Consider the following 19,701-nt stretch of genomic DNA (forward strand, 5'->3'; position numbering starts at 1 on the left):
CCCTGAGGAAGATAGCGAGAACAAGCTCGCTCTTGATTTTTACTTAGAGCAACCCCTTCCATGGTGATTTATCTGCTGAGGAACCCTGTGCATATCTGCTTTAAAAGTCACTACAGCAGATTTAAGGTCATGTTCTACAATCAGCAGTCAGTTCATATGGAGCAGGTCTATTTATTAATCACAATATATTTCTATATTGGCCTTCTTGTTTCTTCTCTTGAATTGTGAGATTTCATCAATAAATGCTTAGATGCACATGGAACTTATTTATACCCTATCTGGATTATTGTAACGTGCTGTAGTTGCAATTATCTTTGAAAAGTGTTCAGAATCAAACTGACATGGCCATGCTGAGGACTGGAGCCATTTATAATGAGAATAAAAGTTCTACTGAGAGAGTGATGAGAAAAGTCCATTTACTGCTGGGTAGATTGGTTCTTCTTTGTTGTGTTTTTAATGGGGTTTAAAATTCTGTTAATTTTGTGGTATTTTAATACATTAGTAGGGTTTTTTAATACTGCGATTATGCTTGTAAACTGTCTACTTTTCAGATTCATGTTGGGTGCTGTCTTGCAGAAAAGAAAGAAGGGATATAAAACTAACTAACTAATGGCTACAACCCTGTGGGGGTGGCTATAGCTCAGAGCAGGTCATATAAAATGTCTCTGGTTCAATTTCTGGCATTTCCAGATAGGGTGAGGAAAGACTCCCATTTGAAACCCTTCTACACCCAGCCAATGTCAGCAATACTAAAACTGATGGACCAATGATTTAAGTTTGCACAGGAGAGGTTCTTCTAGATGGATCGCATGGAAAACTTTGGAGCAGGTGGTCAGATGTACCTTCACCACATAACTCTCTGACAAATGACAGAGGTTTGTTCTGCAGCTGAAGCTGTTGGCATTTTAACTGTTTGATTTCAGTTTATTTAAAAGGAAAAAAGTGTTAGTAGGAGGAGTGCTTGGCTAGTACCTGTATTTGCTCTCTCTCTGGTCCTGCCCCCACTATGGTATTCTATACAGTTACAGTTGAAACAGGAAACATGGTAGGGCACTCTCTATCCCTGGAAGTGGGCAGCATGAATAGGAACAGGGGAAAGGGGCTGGAGCTGCCACTCCTTTCAGCACTGCTGCTTGGTCCTTTCTGCTGACCAATTAGCCTGACAGGGCAAAGACTCATCCTCCTCTACCTTGCCAGGCTTTGGAAGCAGCAGGACAGCACTTCTTCTCAAACATGGTGCAGCTGATAAGCCACCTCCTCAGTTCACCATTTCAGATGTCCTGGAGGAATTCCTATGAGGGTTCTGAAGAACTCAGGGTTTCTTGAAGGCTAGTTTACAAGTGAATAGTCCAGATGGATGATTTGCAATCGCCTTCCCCGACCCAATGCCCTCCAGATCTGTAAGACTACAACACCTATCACATGCTGGCTGGGAATGATGAAAAGTGTAGTCCAATCAAACTGAAATGCAATTTATTTATTTTATTTATTTTTATTTATTTAGATTTATACCCCACCCATCTAGACCAAAGGTCTACTCTGGGAGGCATAAAAATTTAAAAACAGTAAAACCAATAAACATGCAATAAAACCAAGATGATAAAATGTGAATTTAAGATACAGCAGGAGGGAAAGCCTGCTCAAATAGTCAAGTCTTGAGTTTACTTCTGAAGACACCCAAAGAGGGAGCCAGGCAGATCTCCATGGGCAAGTTGTTCCTGAGATGAGGGGCCACTGCCAAGAAGGCTGTAGGGGGGAGAAATTGAGCCATAGCTATGCCTAGAAATCTCAGGTGTCTCTACTGAAATCAAATTAAGTAGGGATGCCACAGATGGGCTTACTAGGCACAAAAAGGTATGGCACAATTGAGCTATGCCTCAGCTGCTTCATTTAACTAAAACTACAACCGTCAAATATAAGTGCAATTCCAAGTAGGTGATATGAAGCTAGATGGATCAATAGTCTGCTTCATTATAAAACAGTTTTAATCCAGTATATTCACACATAGCTTCGTTTATGGAGAGGTAGAGGGATGGGACACCAGTTATGGGGAGAAGAGCAAAGGGCATACATTAATTGCTTTAAATTAAAGCATCAGGTTCCTCATTTTAAATGAAACCATAGATACCAAAAGAAATGGGCTATTTCATGGACTCAAGAGAAACACCCCAATCAGTGCATTAGACCTCACATATCTCCTAAAAAAGAATCATTGTAGCAAAACTGAGGAAAATCACTTATTAGCAACATGTTCTGGTGAGATTTCATACTTAATAAAAGGGCTGTGCATCAGATTCAGAAGCATCACAAATTTGACAACAGATTAGTCCAATTTGATCTGATTTGTATGAGGTCTGGATCGAAACAGAATTACCAGATTCAGTTCCAGATTGAAGCAAAATAAATTTGAAATTCTGTTTGTGGAGTACACATTGAATTAGATGCGACACATATCACTTCAGCCAACTTGGGGTTGGGGAAAGTTAGGTCAAAAAGTAAAGTCCCCGTCTTTAATTTGGCAGGTCTGCTCCACATTCTAAGGTATATACTTTCAGATTTCACATATCTCAGTACAAATGCAATATTTGTCTTCCAGTGTCTTGGTCTTCCAGTGGATTGAATTTATAAATTAACAAATAAGTTCAGATCCAAGGCACAACTCAATACGAATAGGGCACAACTTACTCTTTGATTTTGGAGCTAAATTTGGGAGTCCCAAATCAGCCTACATATTAAATTGGGGGATCTGTGCAGAACCCTATTTATCTCCAAGGCATCCCTTGAAACCTTTCCTTCCATCCCAAGCAAGAAATAGCTGGAGAACAGCCATGATAATTGCTCTGTGTTTGGGTGAGAAGTGTTTAACTGATGAAAAAAGGAGTCAGATTCTGGGACTTTCCCTTGCTTGTTTTCAGTGACCACAAGAGGGGATCCTATAGAAAGTGCTGACATTGGTGTTGTCAGTATTCAGACTGGCCTTTGCTATTTATAGCTTGGCAACTTTTTCCTGCTGGCAGTGGAAGCATGATATTACAAGGCAATGTCTGACCATTTCCTGGAGTTTTGAGTTGGAACTGCAGAAGTAATATCTCACATTCATAAACTGGAGTTTTTTTTTTTAAAAAAAATACTGGATATGCAGTTAAAGGTACCACTCTATTTATCTCATTTACTCAGCTAAGCTTTCAGCTACCTCTAATCATCCTCACTAGGATATGACCCAAATTAGCAGCATACTGCCTTGTTCTATAAAGATTTGTATATGCAGTACTTTCCAAACATTTCCCGTCATATGCCTCTTCTAGTAGCAAAATGAGGCTACACAATTATGATCACTTAAAAGGATTAAAGTCATCATCAATGAAAGCAATTGAACTACCACTCAAAAGACCCCATTAGAGGAATTCAAAAGGGAACACTCAAATTCATGAAGGGGAAAAATAGCTTTCTCTAAATAGCTTTCTCTTTAATTCAAAATATACATGGTCAATCTAGGGTTTCTTTTCTTTCTTCAAATACGTAATACAATGAATAAACAAAACTAGCATAATGAAACCCTGGTTTTTTTTCCGATGTACAGGACAAAAACCTTCTAAAAAGACATTTACAAGGAAAAGCTAAAGCAACCCAAAACAATCTCTCCCCCCCCCTCCGTATATGTATATTTACTAGTTAGGTGTAGTGGACAGAGTGACAAATGTGGACTCAAGAGAACTGGGTTCAAATCCGCATTCAGCCATAGAAAATCACTGTGGTGTGGCTATGTTAAAAACACTCCTTAAATATCTCACGTATCTTGAAAACCGTTAGTGTTTCCATAATTCAGATATGATGTGATGGCACATAACAAGAAAGTGTAACAAAATCTATGGGTTTCACTACCTATTGAAATTCTGTTCACTTACAGCCAAATATATCAATTTTTCTAGCATGAAACCATATCCATAGAAACAATTGTTTTTAGCATTTATCTTAGAAAGGAAATCCTTAAATCCACAGGCTTGCTATAGCAAGGAGCTCATCAAGAATCCGACTGTTAGGGCTCACCTGTATTACCAGTGTTGCTTTATGTTTCTTGCTATACATACTGGGCTTGAATCCAACAGTTAGGCAGGTGCCTGGTGTGTCAAGTGGAAGCAACTCGCCCGCTTGAGGGGATACAACAAATTCTGGATCACTGCCTGGGAGGAAGTATGCTGTGTAGGGATCTGGATGCCTAGAAAACAGCACAGAAAAATGTATCATACAACATTTATCACTATACAATACTTACTCTTAATGACTGGTGCACTGTTACCAATGTCACCACTTAGAACATTAATGCTGGCTTATAGCTGGACAGCCTGTCATTCAACTGAATTAATCAAGATGCTGGCTTTTTTCAATCTTAACACATTCTGCAACAGTAACAGGAACACACTTTTTAAAAAAATGGTAGCAAGGGTTATTTTTTAATGATGTTAGTCTTGTTTTGCTTAGGTGTTACTATAACAACCAGCAATTGTCCCTTCTGGACAGCAGGAGGCATGTACTATTATGCCTAAGCCTGTACTGGGGTCTAAGATGAAGTCTTCTAAGTCAAGGCTTTGAAAAATCACACACACACAAACACAATACCATAGTAACACAGCTTCATGTATCTAAATCATTTTTTACACTTTTTTCTATTAGTTTTTTTAAAAAAAAACTAATGGAAATATTACTCAATATACACACATAGGAAGAATGCCCTGAGTATGTAACTCTCCATTCAGTACCTCTGCTTGCATCTGCAGGCAGCCAGAAAGAACTACCGGTACCACAGTTTAAATTAAAGTACAAGATGCAGAGAGACTTAAGGCTACAAACACTGGTAGTTTTCCAACAGTTAAATTTTTTTTTTAAACTTTCAAGACATTGCCAAGTTTACATGCCTTACCAGAGAAAAAAGCCCTATCTAACATACTTTCAGACTGAATATCTGAAAGTGTCTCTCTTCCTCTAGACCAGCCTGGATGTTCAGATCAGCAAAGGAGTTCATGTTGTAAATACCACCCTCTCAGAAATTTATGGTACAATAAATAGGGCATGTACAAGGGCCTTTCTTTCTTTCTTTCTTTCTTTCGTGGCACTGAAGCTATGAAATTCTTTCCCATCCAAAGTGTGTCAGGTGCCCTTTTTGTATGTTTTCTTCTTCTTCTGGGAAGCCTCTTGTCCAGAACTTTGGAAGTAGGTGATGGATGCTGTCAAGTATTCCTCTTTTAGTGACTGTGTATTATTTTGATGTTTTAAACTTCTGACAGCAATTCTGATTCCTTTATACTCAGATGTTATTCAAGAAGCTCATATTAAAACTACTCTTTGTAAAAAAAAATGAGATAAAATTGATTCTTGTGCAGGAAATGAAAGAATGCACAGAACTCAAGCTCTTATTGCACAGTCGCTTCTTTCACACATAATACACCAGCTTGATACTTTACACACAACGGGCATTATTCTATGCAAAATAGTTTCATCTGTGGACATATAAAAAAGAAATTTGGTCATTAAAATGGGAAGTCTCTTTTTTTTACTGCTTAAAGCACCCTTCAAATAATAATAAACACTTGTGGGACAGAGATTTTTTTTTCACCCAAAAATCATAAGAAGACTTTCTCCCTTCCAAATGTAATTCATTTTGATAGGTGTAATAGACATGGGATGGTTCTATGGTTTCCTCTGCGGAAAATGCTTCTTTCTTGTAGAACATGCCGTTCTATTTTGCCCAGGCCATCTATCACCTTCAAAAGCAACTCTGAACAGTCCATGTTATCTACTAGATGGTGCTTAGGGCAGCTCTTCAGGGTAAGCTCAATAATTCTGTGGAAAAAGTGGGGCATTTGTTTCTTTTTCTGAACTATGGGGGCAAAACTAAAAGGCTTTTCTTTCAGGAATCCCCTCCCCCCCTTTTGTATGGGTGTGTGTTGACTATTTCCAATGCAATCCCACAGAGTTTGTAATGCTTGATTCTGCAGTACACTCTGTGTGGTCCAAGGAAGAACAGAGAGCTTGTGCCTACTTCAGCTCCTGGCATGCACAGGATGATCCTTGGAATGCCTGAACAGTGATAGGATTCTGTTGATATTTGTGTAATCCACCCTGGGATTATTAGTGGAAGGTCAGGCTGTAAAGCAAATACCATATTTTTCTGTGTATAAGATGCCCCCATGTATGATGCCCCCACTTTTCTAATCCAAAATTAAGAAATCGAAGTGGGGCTTAGCAAGTGTAAGGGGAAAAGGATCAAAGTGCTGCAGGATCGCTTTGATCCCTGCTTTCCCCTCCACTTGTTTTTGTTCTCTTGTTACCTCTGTGTATAAAATGACCCTCAACTTTTAGTCTAAAGGTTTTAGACAAAAGCATAGTCTTATACACGGAAAAATATGGTAAATACTTTAGGTAACTGGACTGTACAAATTAGATTACTTTAGAAGAGTAAGTACAACCAAGTGATAGCAAGCTAGATCAGGCACATATTGCCCTTCTTTCAGATCCTGCCAGTGCCAGCCAAATATTTTGTCTTAGGCAACAAATGCCATTCTCTTTCACATGCAAATGAAAATTATAGCCCACAAATAGTCTTTGCTTCCAGAATCCAAAATGCAAAGGTAGTCTCAGTAGTATGCAACACTGTTAGCACAGCTGAAATTATTCCTTATGCCAATCACTTGCATGCTTAAAATAAAGGACTGAGCCAGTAGCTCTTGTGTAAAAGTTATCTTGATACTTCAAGAACCGGTGATATAAAAATGTTAGCCTCCCCCCTCCAAACACACACATGGTTCTTTTCCAGCCCCCCAAATTCTTTATATAGTCTGAAAGGTGTTGTCAGGTTTATCAGATTACATCTTGTATTAGACTTTACAGAACATATCACAATGTGAACTGGTCACTTGACATTTCACAGAGAACCTTGCATCCATTATTTTCCTCTCCTATAGCACATTTTTCTTCATGCTTGCTGAGGAAGCCTTATCTTAGAACACAGCATTCAAGGGAAGTAACAGATATATGGCTTTAACTGTAACTGCTAATACATTATACATGGAAAGCTGTGCAATTTTCTTGGAAAAATAATAGATTACTCTCTTTTTTTCAATCTACTGTAGCTTTCTAAAATAGCTACTGTAATTATTTTGAATATAGAACTAATGCAGTTTTGAAGACAAAAATGCAAAGATAGATGAGGAGTGCTTTCTTTTTCTTTTTTTAAATAACAATTTGATATTGTTCAAATATCAAATTGAACCAGGAATATTTCAAGGAAGCCTTGTTATCATGAGATAACTTACAGTGGTAAACTTTTACACAACACCGACAAGCACTAGGTAATTGACAGGCAGTTTCCCCCCAAAAGGATGACATGTCTACAGGAGTATAAAGGTCCCGTCATTTATCATCATTGATTACATTATCTACCTGTCCAAAAGAAACTTGGCTTTAATCAATCACTCTGGGACATGAAATGTAGACCCCAAGAGATTTCAGCTCTACAGATGACCCCTCTGCACCTTTAGAGAGAAAGCTTCAAACCACTGAATGACACAATGATTTGTTAATATTGTCAGGTAACCTAGCTGGGGATTGATAGCAAATATGTTATTTTAGTATCTCCATAGTGCCATCATTAAGAATATATTTTGAATCATTTCCAGTATCACGGCAATATAGCCATGTATACAAATGAGCATTTCCCCTCTCACAGTAGCTTCATTATTGACCCGTTTTTAAAGACATGAAAACACTGAACAGATACCTTAAAATCAAATAAGGCTGTGAGAACTCCATTTTAAAGAATTTATTATCAACATTAACATTTGTTTAGTAACCTCTGAACAAATCAGTGTTTTTTTAAAAAATTTGTCCACTATGAAAGTCATTACAGAAAAGATACCAAACTGAGTTTATCTGTGTCTGAATGTACTTTTCATCCATCAACGATCTTTGACTGGCTATTAACAAACACTATTAAAATCTCTATTTGTGATGGCTCAGGATTATCAATGACATTATTGAAGACTTTCACAGCCAGGATCCGATGGTTGTTGTAGGTTTTTCAGGCTGTCCGGCTGTGTTCTTGAGGTTTTTCTTCCCAATGGTTCACCAGTCTCTGCGGCCGGCATCTTCAGAGGACAGGAGTCAGAACTCTCTCTTTGCTCTAGTAACTCTGTCTGTGCTCTGTGCTTCAGAGGACAGGAGTCACACAGAGTTCTAACTCCTGTCCTCTGAAGATGCCGGCCAGAGAGAGTGGCAAAAAAGATAGTTAGAAAAATCTCAAGAACACGGCCAGACAGCCCGAAAAACCTACAACAACAATTATCAATGACCATTAACAAGCACTTACTGGCCATCACTATGCTGGAGTTTTTGCATTTCCGTTACATTATGTACAACCAATCCCTCCTTAATGTATAAATGTTTGTCCACAGAGGCTTCATTCTATACATCTCAAGAAGCAGGCTACAGACCATGCAAACTTATCTCAAATAAAATGTGCTCAAACAGACTAAGATGGCTACCTTTCCTTGTCATTGCTGCTTTATGTTGTTTAGTAAATTCATCCCAGTTCCAACTGAACAATGTCACAGAATACAAATATAATAGAACTGTGTGATGAACTAGCTTGTGTACTTCATCGAATCATAGAATCACAGAATAATGGAGTTGGAAGGGACCTATAAGGCCATTGAGTCCAACCCCCGGTCCAATTCAGGAATACAAATCAAAGGCTATCTGCTATGTGGTTGTCCAAGTTTCTCTTGAAGGCTTCCAGTGCTGGAGCACTCACCACCTCCTGAGATAATTGATTCCATTGCCATACTGCTCTAAGAGTTAGGAAGTTTTTTCCTGATATTCAACTGAAATCTGGCTTCCTTTTAACTTGAGCCCATTGTTGTGTGTCCTGCACCCTGGGATGATGGAGAACAGATCCCGTCTCTCTTCTGTATGATAGCCTTAAAGTGCTATCATATCTCTCCTCAGTCTTCTTTTCTCAAGGCTAAACATGCCCAGTTCTCTCAGTCTTTCCTCATAAGGCCTGGTTTCCAGCCCCCTAATCATCCTTGTTTGCATCCTCTGAACTTATTCCAATTTGTCAGCATCCTTGTGTGGTGTCCAGAACTGGACACAGAACTCAAGATTAGGCCTAATCAGTGCTGAATAGAGGGGAACTAGTACCTCATGGGATTTGGAGACTATACTTCTGTTAATGCATCCTAAAACAGCATTTGCCTTTTTTGTATCCGCAGCACACTGTTGGCTCATATTCAGCTTACGATCTACGACAATTCTAAGGTCCTTCTCACTTGTAGTATTGTTAAGTCATGTATCCCCCATCTTGTAACTTTGTGTTTGGTTTCTTTTTCCTATGTGGAATATTTTCCACTTATCTCTGTTAAATTTCATTCTCTTCTTTTCATCCCAGTGCACAAGCCTATCCAGATCTTTTTGAATTTTGTTCCTGTCTTCCAAGGTATTAGCTATTCCAATGCTGTTTCATCCTCAAATTTGATTATCATTCCCTGCATCCCCTGATGCAGGTCATTAATAAAAATGTTGAAAAGCACAGGGTCCAAGACTGAGCCTTGGGATACCCCACTTGTTACCTCCACACAGTATGAAAAGGAGCCATTAATCATCACCCTCTGAGTATAATTCTGTAGCCAACAGTGTATTCACCTGACAATTGTTCTATCCAGCCCACACCTAGTTAGCTTGCTAAACAGAGTATCATGGGGCACATTGTCAAAAGCTTTGCTGAAGTCAAGATACACAATGTCTACAACATTCCCTCTGTCTGTCAGGGAGGTTACCAGATCCAAAAAAACCAAGATCAGATCAATGTATTCGCGAAGGCTTTCAGATTAGATTAGTCTGGCAGGATTTGTTCTCGACAAGTCTGTGTTTGCTTCTAAATATTACTGCATTGTTTTCTATGTACTTGCATAGTGACCACTTTATAATCTGTTCCAGAATTTTCCCTGGGATTGATGTCAGGCTGACTGGTCTGCAGTTCCCAGATTCCTCGTTTTTGCTCTTTTGGAAGATAGGGACAACATTAGCTCTCTTCCAATCATCTGTCACCTCATCCATTTCCCATGATTTCAAGAAATAATGGACTGTGATTATGAGAGTTCTTCAGTCAATTCCTGCAATATTCTTGGATGCGGTTCATTCAGACCTGGAGATTTGAACTTGTTCATGGTAGTAAGGTATTACTAGACTATTCGTTCATCAATCTCCAGCTGCAGTCCTGTCCCCTCCACTTGCACTTCATAATTGTCTGGTGAGTCATAGTCTGTCCTTTGGGAAAATATTGCGCTAATATAGGAATTATATTGGTGCTGGAGGAGACTCTTGAGAGTCCCCTGGACTGCAAAGAAAACAAACCTATCCATTTTGAAGGAAATCGACCTTGAGTGCTTACTGGAAGAACAGATCCTGAAGCTGAGGCTCCAATACTTTGACCATCTCATGAGAAGAGAAGACTCCTGGAAAAGAACCTGATGTTGGGAAAGTGTGAAGGCAAGAGGAGAAGGGGACGACCGAGGACGAGATGGCTGGACAGTGTCTGTGAAGCAACCAACATGAATTTGACACAACTCCAGGAGGCAGTAGAAGATAGGAGGGCCTGGCGTGCTCTGGTCGCAATGACACCACCCTCCTTCCTGTTAAGCTGAGCAGAACCAGGGGTAGGGCTGTGTGCTCAACTTAATGAAAATTTAATGGATACTATGGACTGCCAGAAGGACAAATATTTGGGTTTCTGGATCAAATCAAGCCTGAACTCTCAGCAAAAGTTAAAATGGCTGAAATGAAGCTATCATAGTTAGGGAACGTCATGACACATTAAGATTCCCTGGCAAAGATAATAATGATAGGCAAAGTAGATGGCAGTAGGAAATGAGGAAGAACTACCATGTGATGGGTTGACCCAACAAAGGAAGCCACATCCTTTTGCTTGCAGGACCTGATCAGGACTGTTAATTATTATAGGATCTTTGGGGGGTTTCATTCATTCATAGAGTCATCATAAGTCAGAGATGACTTGATAACCCATAACAACAACAATGCTGCCAACTGTTCGTCGTTCAGACTGCTTCCTTATGAAACAAAAGTGTCTGCTTAAGGACCTTCTCTAATACAATAAAATAGTTGTTCATCACAGCTAGGGGACAACAACTAACACAATAAGGATATTAAATTCAGGTCAGCAATTCTGACACCTGAATATGTCCCTAAGAGCCCCAAATAAATTTATAGACCTCTAGGGAAAATCAGAAGCCTGTGTTCATCACAGCTGGCATTTATCTCGATTAAGAGTCAGCTCCAGGATGAAACCAGACAATAATTGACAATAAAGATGGGCACAAAGTGTCAGTTCAGCAGTTCAGGTCAGTCTGTCCTTCAGACAAGCAGAAGTTCAGCAATTCCCAGGCCCATCTCCTCAGGCATGTGCCCACTCAGAGGCAGCACCCCAGCTTCCCTTCCCTGCCTCCTTCAGGCAGCATCAGCCAGTCTAATTCTACAAGCTTTATTTATCTACATTGTTCTATATTCCATATAAACAAAAATATTTCACAGTTGTAACTGGATTTTGTAACATCCAAAAATCTTAGATCTATGAACAAATTGTAGACACAAATACGTAAACAGAAATCCACCCAAAATATAGGAACACATCTTTACAATGTAAAAAAGAATTATGAGAACATTTCACAAATGCAGGGTTTTATAGCCTAAAAGCTGGGAATACATTTCTTAAAATATTACAGTAGTTAAAAATAAGACTATATAAAGTAAAAAGCATTTATTTAAGCATATTACTAGACACACCTAAAAAAGTATTCTCAGTGCTTACCCAAACAAGCCAGTTTGAATCTATGGAGAAATTCATGATGATTGTTGTGCTCTCTGGTACCCACAGTGGAGTTGTGATTATATGATTAATGCCAAATGTGTGAGTGTGTGTGTGTCTTACCTCCCTATATTTATAATTCTGTCAGTTGTCCACACCTCCTCCCAATCTGTAAATAATCTCTTTTCCAGGGACCTGAAGATTCAGGGGTCTTGAGATCCAAGATTTTTTTTTCCCTTGGGAATCTTAACTGCTGTTGCACTTACTCTTACTTCAGAGTTTTGCAACTTATTATCTGGCAAGCTGCTACTATGATCATAATGTTATTGCTATGACTAAATTTTTCTCAAGCCCTAGAGGAATAAGGTTCTATAGCATAAAGCATTTAAATATAACAATCCCGAAAAGCCAGAATATTGTAATTATAGAGAGTGCAAACCATAAGACCTGAAAACATCCCCTCTGTACTTACAAATTGTGTCATAAACATGTTTAACTGCCAAGAACATTATTATTCAGTGACCTTGCTCAGCTGGAGAGCTGGCTAATTATTTTGAAATGGCTATGGTAAACTATTGTTGAAGCCTCAACTTTAAAAGCATTTTCATTTTCAGGGCTACTTTTCCTATATCTCTCTTAATCATTTCAACACTCTATACACATAAAATTTCAAACTTTGAGATAAGGTAAGGATTCCCTGAGGCATAGTCATAATGTCTAAAATCCAGTAGTAATTCACAACTAGAAATAGAGCCTATTTGAATCAGTGACACTTATGGAAGAGTGGACTCATCAAATCACCACTGATTCAATGGCTCTACTTACTGTGCTAAGCAACAGGATTCCAGATATTATGGACATGGCTGTAAATAATGAGAGCCAAGAAAGTTTAAAAAATCAAACTGATGCATTAGATGTGATGCAACAAGCTAATACATGCCTGCATACATACTGAAATGTCTTGATAGATATACTCTTATTATCCATTAGCCAAGCAAGAAAACTGACCTTTATGAACTTTAAGAGATCAAAAAAAAACCAAAAACAGATTTCCTTTCCCCGTCCACCAATAGAAAGTTATTCTATTACACAGAAAATGAAGAAGGGGGGGAAAGTGGAAGGCTGGAGTTTTGATAGAATTGGTAGCATAACAAATTACAATGTTCATTCGAAGACCAGAAAGAATGGGAGAAAGGTTGGGTGAGAATACTTCCTATGATAACATTTCTGCAATTAGGTTATTCTCTAATTTCTCTGACATGAAAAGACAAAAACAAGCTTGCATTGTGGGCCTTCTTTCTATATAACTGTAGTGATTCAGATTTTATTACACCTGTTTTTGAGAATATTAGGCTTCTTCTCTACTAACAAATGCCTTCCAGAAGACTGTAGCATTGCAGGACAATTGCTTCACTTTTGTACTGTAAAATAGCCTATTCTGTTAAACTGGATAGCTTCAGCATTCTGACAGAAATCTCTGCCATGTTCTGAAAAAGGTCTTTCAATTGTAGCTATAATAACTGTCCAGCTCTGATGCATAGATTGGAAAAACAGACTCTTTTTAAAAAAAAGAAAATCAATAATGGCTTTGAAAATGAGGAGATTAAGCATTTTCTCTTTCTTCTAAATACTTAAAATGAACAGGAAATAAAACATCAATTTAAAATTTGTGAATGCTTCCAATCCATGTAAATTTAATGTGGGCAAGCTTCTTGGGATTAACTCAGAAGGTTCTTCTTTAAAAAGTCAAAAGAATGCAAGTACTTACTCTGAGGCAATCTAGAGACTACCCTTTGCCAACAGCATCTCCCTCATCCTCCAGGGAATTAATCACTACCTTAGCTAGCAGGGTAATGGGGGAGAATATACTTTATAGATACAATTGGAGATAAGGTCTAAAAGCCCTTCCTATGAGTCTTTGATAGAGCATCTGATAAATGCTCTATAAGTCCTTCATGTAGTATGGCCTTTGATCTCCACTTCTGACTTCATCCCTACAATATGTTTTCCACACAACTTCTTGTCCCTTGCCATGTTTATTTTTCCACCTATGGAAAGGGCTCTGAAGGTAGAAACATTTTTCCAACACTTCAGTATGGTACCTCTTGACTGTTACTTCCTATGAAGTCTGAAGGCTTCCTATGAGCCTAAAAACTGCCAACGCCTGGATCTTTCATGGCAGGTAGACTTTGTCTTTACTCTGATTTTGTCTCCATACTTCTTAAAATCAGCCCTGTGCAACACACAGTTGTAACTAACTGTATGACACTGCATAAGGACAGTTTTAAGAAATAGGAGAGGCTTTTGGCAGCCAATTCAATGCTCATTCCAGCTCGCAAAGCTTCATAATCTTTGAATGATGAAGACTTTACTTTTAGTAAAAATTGTGTCTGCCAAGGAAGCTAGGTCGGATTTCCATGTCTGAGAGGGAGGTTTTAAAAGATTTCCTGTCCTTTGAATCAAATCTTATTGAACGCCTTACATTCTCTTCTGAGATGGCTCAAGAGAAGTTCATCTACCACAAATATTCTTCTTTTGGAAAGCCCAGAGTCCTATACGGAGCTGGAGTGGGCAGCCTGTGACTCCCCAAATGGTGCTGAATTGCACCTCTTATCATCCATAGCCAACATAGCCAATGAAATGATGGGAGCTGTAGCCCAGTGGCTTCTGGTGTGCCACACGTTTTCCACTGAAGATAGAGCTGCCAGTAGTCTCCCATCAATGTACTGTCCAATGTATTATCTCTGGGGATATGAATAAGAATATCAGCACTACAGGTGCTGCAGACATCCAGCCCCTCCTCCTAAACCAGCCAGCCCATTCACACATCATCTGCACCAGCCACGGAAGCAGCCAGGCTAGTGCTTCTTTTCCACATTTCCCTAACAATTTTCCATATTTTTTTTCTTTATGACCAAAGAACAGAACAGCTGCACAGTATAACAGCTCCAGTTGTTATAACAGTGTAACAAGACTGATAATACAAAAACCCACAGCTCTGAAATAACCTTGTGCACTGTATGTGGAGTTTCACAGTAATTGTATAACATTCTGAGAAACACCTTAAACCGCCAATCTCATCTGATTCTAGAAACTAAGTAAAGTGAGGACTGGTCAATATTCTGATGGGAAACCATCAGGGAATACTAAGGATGCATAGGAAAGGCTACAAAAGAAATCTGCATGAAATTATGAAGTGCTGCTGCCTATCAAGAGTTGTTTACACTGAGCTAAAAGGTCTGATTCAGTATCAGAAAGCTGTCTCTGTGCCTGTGCCCCTAATGTTACTATCGTATTGTCAATTTGATACTACATTATTTCCGCATACGTTCTGATCTACTTGCACACTGGGTTTTTGAGAAAACTCCAGACAATTTTCCCTGTGTGGAAATGACAGGCAATTAACTCAGTGCCATAGTACACATTCCCATATTTTTCCCCCTTGGGATGAAAATGCAACAACTATTTCCTTAGGACGGAATGGGTGTTACATTTCATCCTAAGGAGGAAAAAAAGAGAGAGAAATAGAAAAAAGGAAAAGGAAAAGAAGCTGCTACAGGCACTTCCTCTGAGATATTCTTACCTTGTTTGGCTTGTAAGCCTAAAGCTAATTACAGATTCTTTGTTTAAACCAACTGCTTCAATATTGATGACATCATCTACTTCTGGATCAGTGGCAATGAACAGGATGGGAAACTTCCAAATGCCACCTGCGCTGCGCTGTACCACCAATGTTGCTGGGTTCCTTCAAAATTAAGTTTAAAATATTCATTATAACAGAAGGCATAATGAAACACAAGTCAAATAAATCAATGTCCAAGGTGTGTATTCCTGTGGAACTGTAATGTATTACACAGCTGGCTCTAAATTGGATTGTTGATATTATTTTTTAGGCAGGATAGTATATTCATTCTTACTTTGCAAGGAGCTGTCAACTAAATATCACATTATTATTCCAACGTGCTTCTGCAAAGAAGGAAGATGCAAACTAATTGGTACAGCCTAATTCACCTTACACTTGGGCATGGGTAGCAGTCTTGATTTCTATAAACACCTTGATTTATCAGACTGCTGAAAGGAGAAATGTTTACAATATGACAAGAAAGTGACAGCCCAGTAACTGAGATGTAATTTAGGTTCTAGTTTCCCAGGAAATGCAAAATTCTGTCATTAAGGTAAATGACAACTCCCACAGACTTTGCTGGCAATTGAACGCTATTCCTAAGGAAGGTATAGGCAGTCCCCATTTTGAGACCTGCTTTTGAGAAGACATGAATGTTGGAGCTTTTACATTTTTTTCTGCACATATGCAGCTCTGTGGTGCCCAGCGCGATGAAGATCTGTTGAAAGCTTCCTTCTGCCTGTAAATTTTTTTGTGTTTTAATAAGGGTGGCTAGATAGCTCAGAGAGTTCAGTATCTGGCTGCAGAGCCAGAGACTGAGAGATCAGTTTACCACAGTGCCTCCTATGAATACAGCCAGCCTGTGTGGTATTTGGGCAAGCTGCACATTCCCAGAAGAAGAGAATGGTGAGCCACTTCTGAGTACCATCTCCCTGAAAAACCCTCAAAAGGATAGCCATATGTCAGAAGTGACTAGACAGTGGACAATTATTAATAGTAATAAAGGTATCACCATCCTCGTCTTTGGATTGCACACAAAGACCCACATGGATTTTCTTCTACTGTTTTATAGGTTATTGTTGCTTTGTTGTTGTTTAGTCGTTAAGTCGTGTCCGACTCCTCATGACCCCATGGACCAGAGCACACCAGGCCCTCCTGTCTTCCACTGCCTCCAGGAAATGTAAAATTCTGTCATTAAGGTAAATGACAACTCTCACAGACTTTGCTGGCAATTGAACGCTATTCCTATTTCCTGTTGTCGCTACATGCCATTAAGTGTCACATATGTAAACCTCCTCACCACCTTGAAGTGTGCATCCAAGTGGTTTTTTTCAATAGGTAGAAAGGGTAATTCTTCACTGCATTTCCATGCCCCATTCCCCCCCCAAACTATTGTTATCTATTTATAGTGTTTTTCAGATACAGTTAATCTTGACAATATTTGACACTGACAGTGGCTAACAAAGAATACTGACTAAATTCATCTAGTCATTTTCTGGCTAAAAGACCATCTGAATCTCTTTACTTACTACCATCCTGAAATGGTCTGATGCAAAATGGACAGAATCTCCCCAAGAAAAATAATAACATTTGGTTTTAAAAATAAGAAGAAAAGTCTGTTGTAAGTTCCTAACATAGATACTGGTGTAAAACTGTGAGCATATGAAACTCTAGCACAGGAGAGTTCCATGCACAGGGAAAGTTGTGGGTTTTTTGTTTGTTTTTGAATAACATGACATTTCCTTTCATTGCTAGGGATTTGTACCAGATATAGATTTCTGTATCACAAATAACTGCTGGATTAGGGAACTAAATGCAGAAATCACTAGTGCTTTCTATGACCCAAGATGGACACCTTTTTACCTGGGCACATGGGTCCAGAAAATTCTGGGGTGCTGCTGCACTGTTTGTTGTTATGTGCCATCAAGTTACATTTGACTTAGGGTGTTCCTAATGGGATTTTTAAGGTCTGTGAAATGTAAAGAGTGCTTTTACCAGCACCAGTGCTCAGTGAGTTTCCATGGCAAAGCATGGATTTAAAACCAACTCTCCTGAGTTCTAGTCCACATCTCTACTCACTACACCTTCACTAGTTCTCGTTGTCAGCCCATTATCATTAGGAAATAAGAATGCAGTGCATGTAATGTTTCAAAAATGTTTATGCAAACCTGTTTTCTTGCATCTGTGTCTATGATGTGTAAATACTTTGGCAATGTCAAGCAGAAGCAATGTTTCAAACAGAAGCAACAGTGTTCTACATGAGCTAAGGCTGTAAATCATAATGGAGTACCAATGCTTCTCTTTTAGAGACATTCCCCCTGCATGTGGCCAGTACAGACAAGGGAATGAACTGGAACTGGCAGGCATTCACTAAAATGTGTAAACCACGGAAGAGATGTTGAAGTGAATAAACTTTTGTCTGCGAAGAGCATGTAATTTTAATGTTTCATTAAGTATTCCTTTTCCTTTTTTAAAAAAATTCTGACATAACTTATTTCTTCCTAAATAAAAGCTAGTTCTCAAAACAAGACATTAGTTCCTAAAACACACACACACAGAGAAAGAGAGAGAGAGAGAGAGAGAGAGAAACCAAAATCCCTGATAACAAAGAAAGCTGTATGGTGGATAAATACTCTAATGACATTTTGTTACTAAGCAGAAAAGGTACACAGCACATGGATTAAATTACTGCTAACAATTAATATTTTGTGGGCTGTTACTGGTCTAGCTTATTGGACAATCTTCTGTTTGTTACAATCAGTGCTTAGATGAGTGTCTTATTGGCTGGTAGAATTAGTTCAGTGCAGTTAAGTTAAGTGAGAGTATGTTGAGGCAGACGACGTGGAGCAGCAAAAAGAGAGATGAAATGAGTGTCGTCTTAGAAATGTTTGGCTTGGCATTATTGGGTTAGAGAAAATGCATTTTGGAAACATCTTTTACATTTTTATGTGTAAATGTTATAATTGCCTAAGGTTATTAGTTATATTCTTATTTTAACATTTGGCTGAAATATCTTTAAATAATGAATATTGGCACAATGACCAGCTTTTATATTATTGTATGGATTTCCCTACTGTTCTTGAAGTATAGTTCTTTAATCATAGAGTATATTTGTAATTCTAGTGTTGGTATTCTTAAGTTTTTCCTCCTTGGCTTATACAGCAAGGACAAGACCAGAAGGCACAGTCCCACGCTATCTTTCCATGCAATTGCAATCTGTGATAGCTATCCAAGAAACAGCAGAAGCCAGTTTTGCAGAAAGATTTACGGGTGTATATGAGTTAGGCCACTATTATCCACTCTTATCCAGGATTGTGACCAGGGCCAGTCTTGCCATTAGTCAAGATGAGACAGCTGCCTCAAGCTACAGACCAGAAAGATTGGTGAATTCACCACTCTTTCCTCCTCACTAGAGAGCTATCCATCATAGCTATCTGGAGCTGGCTATTTCTTAACTTTCTGGGATGTTTCTGAGTCACACATATCTGAGGAAATTAGCTGTCCTGCATGAGGATGTCTCCCTGGCCAGCTCTGAAAGAAGGCTCTGTATGGGTCTCCTGAGCCCAGCAGCAACCACACATGCCAAGGGCAGCATGGACCAGGCAAAGTGTTAAGAAACCCCTAACAATTGTATAGTTTTCTAAAATGAACAAGAGATTATATGAAGAAAAGAAACATCCATGTTACACATTTCTACTGGACCCAGAGTATAAATGCTTCAGCACAGTTCTTAATAAACAAGTACCTTAATGGTTTGGAGGGTGCAAATACTATATTGAAGATCAGGGTCACAATTCCAGTTTTCAGATCCCGGTCTTTGTTCACCAAGTTTATAGCTACTGCAGACTTCAGCTGAGATTTCACTCTTTCTGATTCAAATTCAATGTCATACATAAATTCATCTGTTGTAGAGAAACCTGAAAGGAGATCATTGTATATGTAGTATAAATATATTTGAACTGAAATTTTAGAGTTGATTTGATATAACAGCTGCACAATCAAACTTTTAAAACATCTTATTGAACAAGTGGCTAAGTACAAGTGAGACTTAAAAGGGTAATTCTATGCAAGTTATTCACAAGTACCATTGAGTCCAGTGAAACCTGTGTTCAAAATACCTTAATCTCATACATTTGAACAACAACAACAACAACACTTTAATTTCAGTTGAGGTCCCCAGCATTCTCAGCTACAGATATACAGT

At 38.7% G+C, this 19,701-nt stretch overlaps 1 protein-coding gene across 1 annotated transcript in view; it reads right to left on the reverse strand.

Annotated features, from left to right (window-relative positions):
• The window catches only part of CFAP47 (cilia and flagella associated protein 47), a 326,940-nt gene that overhangs the window by 4,432 nt on the left and 302,807 nt on the right, over positions 1 to 19,701 (reverse strand). The window contains exons 61-63 of the mRNA XM_072994251.2: positions 19,243 to 19,414; positions 15,459 to 15,620; positions 4,048 to 4,216 (exon numbers count right to left, since the gene is read on the reverse strand). Of these exons, the coding sequence (XP_072850352.2) occupies positions 4,048 to 4,216; positions 15,459 to 15,620; positions 19,243 to 19,414 (503 nt within the window). The remainder of the gene's footprint in view (positions 1 to 4,047; positions 4,217 to 15,458; positions 15,621 to 19,242; positions 19,415 to 19,701) is intronic.

The sequence above is a fragment of the Pogona vitticeps genome, chromosome 3 (assembly GCF_051106095.1).
Source record: "Pogona vitticeps strain Pit_001003342236 chromosome 3, PviZW2.1, whole genome shotgun sequence".
NCBI lineage: Eukaryota > Metazoa > Chordata > Lepidosauria > Squamata > Agamidae > Pogona > Pogona vitticeps.